Source organism: Entelurus aequoreus, linkage group LG07, assembly GCF_033978785.1.
Source record: "Entelurus aequoreus isolate RoL-2023_Sb linkage group LG07, RoL_Eaeq_v1.1, whole genome shotgun sequence".
NCBI classification, from domain to species: domain Eukaryota; kingdom Metazoa; phylum Chordata; class Actinopteri; order Syngnathiformes; family Syngnathidae; genus Entelurus; species Entelurus aequoreus.
In genome coordinates this window covers 17210554-17222849 of record NC_084737.1, presented here as the reverse complement: position 1 = coordinate 17222849, position 12296 = coordinate 17210554, and the positions used below count along the sequence as shown (strand labels likewise).

The 12296-nt window shown below is 37.4% G+C and overlaps 1 protein-coding gene across 2 annotated transcripts in view; it reads left to right on the top strand.

The window, feature by feature from the left end:
• nup210 (nucleoporin 210) overlaps positions 1 to 12296 on the top strand; it is a 131079-nt gene that overhangs the window by 44468 nt on the left and 74315 nt on the right. For both annotated transcript variants that reach the window (XM_062052741.1, XM_062052742.1), the window contains exons 16-18: positions 3788 to 3961; positions 4030 to 4222; positions 6849 to 6955. In XM_062052741.1, the coding sequence (XP_061908725.1) occupies positions 3788 to 3961; positions 4030 to 4222; positions 6849 to 6955 (474 nt within the window). The remainder of the gene's footprint in view (positions 1 to 3787; positions 3962 to 4029; positions 4223 to 6848; positions 6956 to 12296) is intronic.

Below are 12296 nucleotides of genomic sequence, written 5' to 3'. Positions count from 1 at the left end.
TTCAATCCCGGGCTCGGGATCTTTCTGTGTGGAGTTTGCATGTTCTCCCCGTGACTGCGTGGGTTCCATCCGGGTACTCCGGCTTCCTCCCACCACCAAAAACATGCACCTGGGGATAGGTTGATTGGCTCTAGTGCAGGGGTGTCCAAACTTTTTCCACTGAGGGCCGCACACGGAAAAATTAAAGCATGCGGGGGCCATTTTGATATTTTTCATTTTCAAACCATAACAAAATAAATAGATTTTTTTTTTCCTAACAATTAGGGCTCCTGGGGCCCGTAAAGGGTCTCAGTCATTAAAATGTTCAAAACAAGTCAAATTATTATTGCCTATTATTATAAATGCCTTTTCTGTCAAAGACAACTTTGTTTTATATAGTAAAACTGAAATATGCAGTATTTCCCCCACCGCCCAAAACATTCAGAAAGCAATGTTTGATGTGAAGTAATTGGAGCCCTGAAAAGATCAATAATGCATGACACCATTGATTTTATTTTCATTATTATTTTTGATTAATCAGAGTGAAAAGATAAATAAAATCCCACTAAATATCTTTGGGATCCAAAAGGTACCCCACTTATAAAGTGATACATTTTTATTATTATTTGTTTTACTTTCAACACTTAAGTTACAAGCTCAACTTCAGATATATCTGTCGATTTTACGTTTGAACTATTATTTTGTTTGTTTTATGCTCTTTTGTCAAAGAAAACTTGGATGTTTTTATATGGCAACCACACAATATAGGCAATATTTTTCCACATAAAACATTTTAATGTGAAATATTTGAAGTAATTGGAGCCTTGAAGATGTCAATAATTCATTATAAGGTGGCGACTTGTCCAGGGTGTACCCCGCCTTCCGCCCATGTGCAGCTGAGATAGGCTCCAGCAACCCCCGCGACCCCGAACGGGACAAGCGGTAGAAAATGGATGGATGGATGGATGGATGGATGATTTTTTTTGTCTTTTTTTTTTTTTTTGAGCAATGGCAAAAAAAGGAAAATAAAGATAGACAAAATAAAAAAAACAGCCTGCATGGCAGCTTTGTGTCAACATTGCAACGTTTTCTAGTTAGATTTCCCCTCATTCCACTTTTTTAATGTTTTTTTGATTTTTGCAATGGCATTTCCAGAATGTGTGGCGGGCCGCTAAACAATTAGCTGCGGGCCGCAAATGGCCCCCGGGCCGCACTTTGGACACCCCTGCTCTAGTGTGTGAATACGAGTGTGAATGTTGTCTGTCTATCTGTGTTGGCCCTGCGATGAGGTGGCGACTTGTCCAGGGTGTACACCGCCTTCCGCCCGAATGCAGCTGAGATAGGCTCCAGCACCCCCCGCGACCCCAAAAGGGACAAGCGGTAGAACATGGATGGATGCATATTAAATGTGAAAAAATAAAGAAATAAAATATTTGAACTCACAATTTGTTGAACCCATTCGACGCCGTATAAGCCAGTCGTACTGCTTTTAGTCGGTTGATTCGAGTGGACAGCTGAGCTATCTTCCCGGGTTGGCCGACATCGTCTCACAAGATGTAGTTTGTCTTTAAATATCCTTCTTGAAAATGGCCTTGCAAATATATATCTGCTACCTATTCAACGTTTTGTTCTCCTTCTTTGTGGATTAAAAAAGTGAGTATTGAAGATTTCTCTGCTAGCCCGGTATGGCTACGGCGCAACACTTCCTGCTTAACTGCTAAATTGCAACTTGTGATTGGATACTCACTTTGGAATGACAAGTGAGTATCCAATCAGTCTCGTTAACGTCAGGCTACTGAGATAGGCGACTGTCAACAACTTTTGATCTGATTGGCTATCGCAACTGCCTATCAACTGTATGTGTCCCGGGTGTGGCTCTGCTGATCTGCAGATCACCGCCGCGGCTCAAACCAGTGAGTATCCAATCACAGGACGCGCAAATGTCACGTTCGACGTGAGGCCATCTACTGTAGAAGGCCTTATTTACAACAACTCGTGATCTGATTGGTTATCGCAATTATCTATCAACTGTATGTGCCCGTTCACTTATAGTGCACAGACGCCAGCATTGTTGATTCTGAAGGTCCCGGGCAGATTTTGTACAGCGTGGCAACATAAGCTAGCTGAATTCTGATTGGATAAAAACTCTAACCTAAAAACAACAGCACTGGAAGAAGCATAATATGACATGAAGAGAATATGAATACTTTTAGAAAGTAAATTAAAAATTACTTTTATCTTTAATTATGACCATGATTTCTGGTTATGTTAGGCCAGCAGAGAAGGCCTTGCTGAACCTGACGGCCCACCACTGCGTTGTGGTAACAATTCAGCTTTAACCCTTATTGGTAATATGACTCCATCAACACGGACAAACAAGCGAGTTTACTGTGGGAAATTTATTTTTATTATTTTAGTTCAATATTTTATGTTAAATTGTTGCTTACCAAGATGAGTCCACTTGGATTTTTTGTTTTATTTAGGACAACTAAAAGTTATTTACCTTCTAATTACAGTACGATGGTAGGCAATTGTACAGTGATGAGAAATAAGTTTATATCTCTTTAAATTACTTGCGTTATTATATACTATGATTACATTATGAACACTGTATAGTTTTTTATGGATTATTTCTTCAGTTGGCAACCAAAAATGTTGAAAGAGCCATATTGGACCAAAAAACAAACAAAAAAATCTGTCTGGAGCCACAAAAAATTAAAAGCCTTATATAAGTGTTATAATGAAGGCAACACATGATTTAATTGTCTATATTTGCTATATTAGCCTACTATCAAAATGACTTAAAAGTCTTATTTAAGTGTTATAATGAAGGCAACACAAGATGTGTCTGTATTAGCTATATTAGCAAATCTTCGTTGACAGAAATTTTGTATTTAATTTTTTATTCTACACATTTTTGCAACATTGGAAATCATTAGTAAAATGGAAGCTTCTCACAGGATGAGATAACTCCTGGAAATTACTGGCTCAGAATGGCCAAAGGTATAGATGTGTGTGTCCAAGTTTAAGGAAACGTCAGGCTGTCTTCTTCTAATGGATTTATTACAATCTCTGCAAGCTGGGTAACGTTTGCTGTGGTCTGGAACAACACGGCACACAAACAACTATGAGAAATGCAGCCAATATTACATACATATAATGTGTCATGAGACATGCGGATATAAATTAAATACACAGAGGACTTTAGTAAAGGAAATTAAATTAGCTCAAATATACCTACAAACGAGGCATAATAATGCAATATGTACATACAGCTAGCCTAAATATCATGTTGGCTTGATTAGCTTAAGCACTCCAGCAAGTCAATCAAATCAACAAAGCTCACCTTTTGTGCATTCACGCACAGTATAAAACATTTGGTGGACAAAATGAGACAAAGAAGGAGTGGCATAAAACACGTCTTTCTGTGGTAACATCGGAGAAAGTAGTAAATGTAAACAAACTATGATGAGTTCAAGGATCGCTGAAATTAGTAGGACAAAACGGTGCTTGCCAAATGCTCTCATCAGTGAAGTATGTTTAAAATAAACAGTGGGATTTCTAACAATTAGGAAGGTTTGTGTCATGTTTGCCCTCCGACAGAAACCATAGTAAAACAAAAAATATATATTTTTTTCATCTTTTTCCATTTTCACACATCTGTGAAAAAGCTCAAGGGAGCCACTAGGGCGGCGCTAAAGAGCCGCCCTAGTGGTTGCTGAACCCCACCCTAACCCTAAAATGCTAATACTCAGAGAAAACAAGTGTGTGTCTGCAGCGATCCTAATCCGTTATCATGATCATGCAGATGCTGGACGTGAGGGTGGGGAACAAGGCCAGCCTGACCAACCCTTATCCTGCTGTGGAGCTGACAGCCGTGCGTGTTGTTTGTGCGCCGCCATCCCGGCTCACACTGGTGCCAGTGTACGGCATGCCACAGCTGGACCTGCCATGCCCACTGCTGCAGCAGAACAAACAAGTGGTACGCATGTGGCCTTCTCCATAGCACTGTGTCAACATGGCTTCATCATGCGCTGTGTTGTGTTCAAGGTACCCGTTTCAAATCACCGCAACGCCCTTTTGGAGCTGGCAGCTTTTGACCAACAAGGACGCAAGTTTGACAACTTTAGCTCGCTGAACATGGTGTGGGAGTCTACCAAAGTGGCCCTGGCCAGTGTCGAGCCCACTTCCCCCATGACTCTTCAACTTTTTGAGGATGAAAACAAACAAAAGAAATTGCATGGTAAACTTTTTGTTCTTTTTAAGAGGAACTGCACTTTTTTTTGGTGTTTTGCTAATCATTAATGCATGGTTCACACCAGCGTTAAAGCGTAACAAAGCCTGATTAAAGCGTGAGGGTCCTAATGGATCGTGGGAAAGCTTGTAGTGAAGCGGGACATGCGGCAAGTTCGCCAACATTTTTTAAACGGTTTAAAAAAATTCTGCGCTCTGTCAAGAATGAAATAAAGCGCTGAGAGAGTATCAAAGCATGACAAAGCCTGACAAAGCTCAGCAAAGCTTGACTCAAAGCGTAGGAAAGCTTAACAGGTCTTGGTTCAAAGCGCAATAGGAAGTGACTGTGATATTGACTAGTGACATTGAAACTTTATGTAAAACCAACACAGGATTACAAATCCATACTCTTTTGCATCATTGCTTTTTTTATACGATGATCATTGTTTCTGTACTTCTGCTGTTTGATGTTGCAGTTTGACATTACTGTCTATAATTTTTCTGTATGAAAATGTTAATAATAAAGAGAATATGTTACGTTTAAAAGAAATGCCTTTTATTACTGTCAACTAGCATAAGAAATGAAAGATAGATATTTATTAAGATGACAAAGAAATAAAAGAAATTAGGATATAAAACATAATATAATGAAAAAAAAAGAGAAATTGAAAAAATAAATGAATATAAAAAATAAAAGAAATGCCTTTTATTGTTGTCAACTAGCATAAGAAATGAAAGATAGATATTTATTAAGATGACAAAGAAATGAAGATATAAAACATAATAAATAATAAACATAATATAACGAGAAAAAAAAGAGAAATTGAAAAAATAAATGAATATAAAAAATGTGTGGAAAACAGTATACTGAGTTTTTCACATTTTTTTCTTATTTTTGTTGTAACAATGCACAACAGAGCTTGATAATCGTGTCAGAGCCTGATTTAAAGCGTCATGATCGCATCAAAGCATAATAAAGTTCAATAAAGTGTAATAAAACGTACCAAAGCGTGATTTAAAGCATATCAAAGCGGGATCAAATCGTGAGGAACGGTAACAAAGCGGCAACTAATTCGTATCAGAGCGTATCAAAGCATAACATTACTTCGGAGATCGGGATATTCGTGGAAAAATTGACAAAAATGACGGCGCTTTGCTCGCCGCTTTAAAGCGCGGCAAGCGCCGTTGGTGTGAACCAGGCATAAGAATCCTTATGTAAGACAAAAACAGCTAACACTGCAGGTAATAAACATGCAAAAACCTCCATTAAGGTTTTTTTATACACGCTGTAAGTATATATGGAATGTAGTAACAGTAATATTTACATATTTTCATCATTTTAAGCATACTGTAAGTATATGTGTAATGTAGCAACATTCATAATAACATGTCATATTTACATATTTTCATCATACTGTTAAGTATATATGTAATGGAGTAACATTCATAATAACATGTAATGTTTACATATTTTCATCATACTGTAAGTATATATGTAATGTAGTAACATTCATGTCATATTTACATATTTTCATCATACTGTAAGCATATTTGTAATATCTAGTAACATTCATAATATGTAATTACATATTTTCATCATACTGTATGTATGTATATATGTAATGCAGTAACATTTATAATATGTCATATTTACATATTTTCATCATACTGTAAGTATATACTGTATGTAATGTAATAACATTCATAATAACATGTCATATTTACATATTTTCATCATCATACTGTAAGTATATATGTAATGTAGTAACATTCATAATAACATGTAATATTTAAATATTTTCATCATACTGTAAGTATATATGTAATGTAGTAACCTTCATAATATGTCATATTTTCATCATACTGTATGTATGTATATATATAATGCAGTAAAATTTATAATGTCATATTTACATATTTTCATCATACTGTAACTATATATGTAATGTAGTAACATTCATAATAACATGTCATATTTACATATTTTCATCATACGGTAAGTATATATGTAATGTAGTAACATTCATAATAACATGTCATATTTACATATTTTCATCATATTGTAAGTATATATGTAATGTGGTAACATTCATATGTCATATTTACATATTTTCATCATACTGTATGTATGTATATATGTAATGCAGTAAAATTTATAATATGTCATATTTACATATTTTCATCATACTGTAAGTATATACGTATGTAATGTAGTAACATTCATAATATGTAATATTTACATATTTTCATCATACTGTAAGTATATATGTAATGTAGTAGCATTCATAATATGTAATATTTACATATTTTCATCATACTGTAAGTATATATGTAATGTAGTAACATTCATAATAACATGTCATATTTACATATTTTCATCATACTGTATGTATATATGTAATGCAGTAACATTGATAATATGTCATATTTACATATTTTCATCATACTGTAAGTATATATGTAATGTAGTAACATTCATAATATGTAATATTTACATATTTTCATCATACTGTAAGTATATATGTAATGTAGTAGCATTCATAATATGTAATATTTACATATTTCCATCATACTGTAAGTATATATGTAATGTAGTAACATTCATAATAACATGTAATATTTGTCATCTGTGGCAGGACGGCAGACGGCTGTTGTGCATCATCAGTCAGGGATTGCTGCCATCACGGTGACCGCGCTAGATTACCAGCTTTCACATATGAAAGCAGCAGCAGTTCACAGTCGAGTAAGTATCCCAATTCAAATGCTGCTTCTCTGACCAGGCCTGCTGCTGGAGGCGGTTTACCCCTTTTCAGGACCAGGAATACACTCTGCATTTTAAAAGCCCATAAAAATAACTTCCTGCTTTTATGTGGCTGATAAGGTTGATGTGCCCACGCTCCGTGTTTTCCCCCTCATGTGTAACATTTGTATCCATCTGAGAGTTTCTTTTTACATCATCTTTATCGGTATGATGTCTGATATCCGTGCAATAATCATCTGTCCGATATCCGCAGTGTCTACAGTATAATAGTTGTTTTTTTGTCCTGTCCAGCTACTCAGGCAAATCATATTGTTGTCGTACAAAACCCAAAACCAGTGAAGTTAGCACATTGTGTAAATCGTAAATAAAAAAAGGATACAATGATTTGCAAATCCTTTTCAACTTATATTCAATTGAATAGACTGCAAAGACAAGATATTTATTGTTCGAAATGAGAAACTTAATTTTTTTTTTGAAAATAATTATGAACTTGAAATTGAATGGCAGCAACACATTGCAAAAAAGTTGGCAAAGGGGCATTTTTACCACTGTGTTACATGGCCTTTCCTTTTAACAACACTCAGTAAACGTTTGGGAACTGAGGATACCGATTTTTTTAAGCTTTTCAGGTGGAATTATTTCCCATTCTTGATTAGCTTAAGTTGTTCAACAGTCCGGGGGTCTCCGTTGTGATATTTTAGGCTTCATATTGCGCACACATTTTCAATGGGAGACAGGTCCAGACTACAGGCAGGCAAGTCTAGTACCCACACTCTTTTACTATGAAGCCACTCTGTTGTAACACGTGGCTTGGCATTGTCTTGCTGAAATAAGCAGGGGCGTCCATGATAACGTTGCTTGGATGGCAACATATGTTGCTCCAAAACCTGTATGTACCTTTCAGCATTAATGGTGCCTTCACAGATGTGTAAGTTACCCATGCTTTGGGCACTAATACACCCCCATACCATCACAGATGCTGGCTTTTCAACTTTGCGCCTATAACAATCCGGATGGTTCTTTTCCTCTTTGGTCCGGAGGACACAACGTCCACAGTTCCCAAAAACAATTTGAAATGTGGACAGATTACAGAACACTTTTCCACTTTGCATCAGTCCATCTTAGATGTGCTCGGGCCCAGCTAAACCGGCGGCGTTTCTGGGTGTTGTTGATAAATGGATTTCGCTTTGCGTAGTGGAGTTTTAACTTGCACTTACGGATGTAGCGACAAACTGTAGTTACTGACAGTGGTTTTCTGGAGTGTGCCTTTGCCCATGTGGTGACATCCTTTACACACTGATGTTGGTTTTTTGATGCAGTACCGTCTGAGGGATCGAACCTTTTGATGATATTACAGACCTTAGATGGTGAAATCCCTAAATACCTTGCAATAGCTGGTTGAGAAATGTTGTTCTTATACTGTTGGACAATTTGCTCACGCATTTGTTGACAAAGTGGTGACCCTCGCCCCATCCTTGTTTGTGAATGACTGTGCATTTCATGGAAGCTGCTTTTATACCCAATCTTGACACCCACCTGTTCCCAATTAGCCTGTTCACCTGTGGGATGCTCCAAATAAGTGTTTGATGAGCATTCCTCAACTTTCTCAGTCTTTTTAGCCACTTGTGCCATCTTTTTTTAAACATGTTGCAGGCATCAAATTCCAAATGAGCTAATATTTGCAAAAAAATAACGTTTTCCAGTTCGAACCTTAAGTATCTTGTCTTTGCAGTCTATTCAATTGTATATAGGTTGGAAAGGATTTGCAAATCATTGTATTCTGTTTTTATTTACCATTTACACAATGTGCCAACTTCCCTTGTTTTGGGTTTTGTAGATGCCCATATCGGCTGTACAGATTTACTTCACAAAAGAGAATTGTGGGATACTTGTTGCCTTATTTGTATTTGACTTTATTAAATGGATTTACATTATTATTTGGCGCAGGAGCAGAAGGGGATAGAAAGAGGAAAAAAAGGAAGACAGAGGGGGACATTTTGGGGACAAGAGAGGTATAAGACAGAGAGACAACAACAACAAAAATAACAATAACAACAACTACAACAGAACAGCATCAGCAAATAGGATATGTACAAATATGATAGTAAAAGTGATATCAGAGAAGCAGTTAGTGAAGTAGTAAATATTAATAACACATACATGACAATGAACATTATTATACTACAAATGGAGCAATACCAATAGCACTATTGATAATGAATAATAACAATAATTATAATCATCTATTATCAACGATACAATTGTTTAAAATGCAACAATACATATATGTCATGATAACATGAAATACAAAAGAAAGCAGGTGATTGGAGGGTAACAAAGAGAATCAAACTGTATTAACCTTGTAGATTGTTATAGTACTTATAGGTTAAGCTTTGTCAGTGTGCCGTGTGTTACCCAGTTTCCCCTAGGGCAACGATGTTAATATACAGTACAGGCCAAAAGTTTGGACACACCTCATTCAATGGGTTTTCTTTATTTTCATGACTATTGTTGCGTTTGACCAGCTCTTCCTCCAATGGGGAATTCAAATTGCTAGTCTCTCCCAGGTTCTTTGTATGGCACATAAGCTGAAGTTTAAATTGATCACCAGGCAGTAGTTGGTATTTTGTGGTTTATTCTCAAAGCTTTGAAAACAAACGTGAGACCAATCCAGTACAGAAGCGTTCCCTAGCCCAGCCAAGATCAATCTCCCCCCCAAACCCACAGAAGTCCTGTGTTCTTCCATCTGTCCCTCGCTCCCACTCCCGTTGTTATGTCTACTCCCTGAGTTATCTCTGCACTCCTGCATTCCAAACTATCAAGGCCGACACTACTTGCAGATTGAAAGAACAAATTGGAAGAACACTAGCACACTAGCTGTTTTGTAATACGACTATGAAAATAAAGAAGTAACACTTAAATATGGATATATGAAAAAAATCTTCTTCCGTCACTATTTACATTGTAGATTGTCACTGAAGGCATCAAAACTATGAATGAACACATGTGGAGTTATGCACTTAACAAAAAAAAGGTGAAATAACTGAAAACATGTTTTATATTCTAGTTTCTTCGAAATAGCCACCCTTTGCTCTGATTACTGCTTTGCACACTCTTGGCATTCTCTCGATGAGCTTCAAGCTCACCTGTGAAGTGAAAACCATTTCAGGTGACTACCTATTGAAGCTTATGAAAAGCCACAACAACTGTGTAACATTTCATCCATAGAGAAAGTCCACTATGGTCAGATATTATCCTACTAATGCACAATTATTCACTCTAAATCAGTGGTTCTTAACCTTGTTGGATGTACCGAACCCCACCAGTTTCATATGCGTATTCACCGAACCCTTCTTTAGTGAAAAGTAAAATGTTGTTTTTTTTTCAAATTCAAGACAAAGTTATGTTTTTTGTAACACTTTAGTTTGGGGAACATATTCTAAGTAACAAAGACTTAATTTAGAGTTATTTGGACACTAGGGGAACATATTCTAAGTAATAAAGACTTAATTTAGAGTTATTTGGACATTAGGGGAACATATTCTAAGTAAAAGAGACTTAATTTAGAGTTATTTGGACACTAGGGGAACATATTCTAAGTAATAAAGACTTAATTTAGAGTTTTTTGGTTAGGGTCAGGGTTAGAGGGTTAGGGTTATAATAAGGCCATGCCGAATAAGGCATTAATAAGTACTTAATAATGACTAGTTAAGAGACAATATGTTACTAATTTGCATGTTAAAGGCCTACTGAAATGAAATGTTCTTATTTAAACGGGAATAGCAGATCCATATGTGTCATACTTGATCATTTCGCGATATTGCCATATTTTTGCTGAAAGGATTTAGTAGAGAACATCGACGATAAAGTTCGCAACTTTTGGTCGCTGATAAAAAAAGCCTTGCCTGTACCAGAAGTAGTGTGACGTCGCAGGTTGAAGGGCTCCTCACATTTCCCCATTGTTTACACCAGCAGCGAGAGCGATTCGGACCGAGAAAGCGATGATTACCCCATTAATTTGAGCGAGGATGAAAGATTCGTGGATGAGGAACGTGAGAGTGAAGGACTAGAGTGCAGTGCAGGACGCATCTTTTTTCGCTCTGACCGTAACTTAGTGTGGAATCCAATGAGCCCTTGTACCTTTCTCCTTTTTCTATTGTGGATCACGGATTTGTATTTTAACCCACCTCGGATACTATATCCTCTTGAAAATGAGAGTCGAGAACGTGAAATGGACATTCACAGTGACTTTTATCTCCACGACAATACATCAGTGAAGCACTTTAGCTACGGAGCTAACGTGATAGCATCGTGCTTAAATGCAGATAGAAACAAAAGAAATAAGCCCCTGACTGGAAGGATAGACAGAAGATCAACAATACTACTATCAGGAGACACCGAACCAAACACTGGACCTGTAACCACACGGTTAATGCTGTGCCGCCTGTCGAAGCCTAGCAATGCTGTTGCTAACGACGCCATTGAAGCTAACTTAGCTACGGGACCTCGTCAAAACTAGGCTAAAAACATTAGCTATCCACCTACGCCAGCCCTCATCTGCTCATCAACACCCGTGCTCACCTGCGTTCCAGCGATCGACGGCGCGACGAAGGACTTCACCCGATCATCGATGCGGTCGGCGGCTAGCGTCGGATAGCGCGTCTGCTATCCAACTCAAAGTCCTCCTGGTTGTGTTGCTGCAGCCAGCCGCTAATACACCGATCCCACCTACAACTTTCTTCTTTGCAGTCTCCATTGTTCATTAAACAAATTGCAAAAGATTCACCAACACAGATGTCCAGAATACTGTGGAATTTTGCGATGAAAACAGAGCTGTTTGTATTGGGATACAATGTGTCCGAATACTTCCGCTTCAACCATTGACGTCACGCACAAACGTCATCATACCTACACGTTTTCAACCGGAAGTTTCCCGGGAAATTTAAAATTGCACTTTATAAGTTAACCCGGCCGTATTGGCATGTGTTGCAATGTTAAGATTTCATCATTGATATATAAACTATCAGACTGCGTGGTCGGTAGTAGTGGGTTTCAGTAGGCCTTTAATAAGCAACTAATTAATGGTGAATATGTTCCCCATACTAAAGTGTTACCATGTTTTTTTACTGGTGCATAAAATGAACCGTGCATGAACATCACCTTGTTCAAACAACAAAACCAACACAGTGCATAAACTCACAACAAATTACACACCTGAAAACCAGTCAGCTGTTGCCGTATCCGTAATACGCCGATAGGGAGAAGTTTGTATTTACACCATGAGTCGGGTGTGTCTTGACCTTCGCCGAACCCCTGAGGCCGA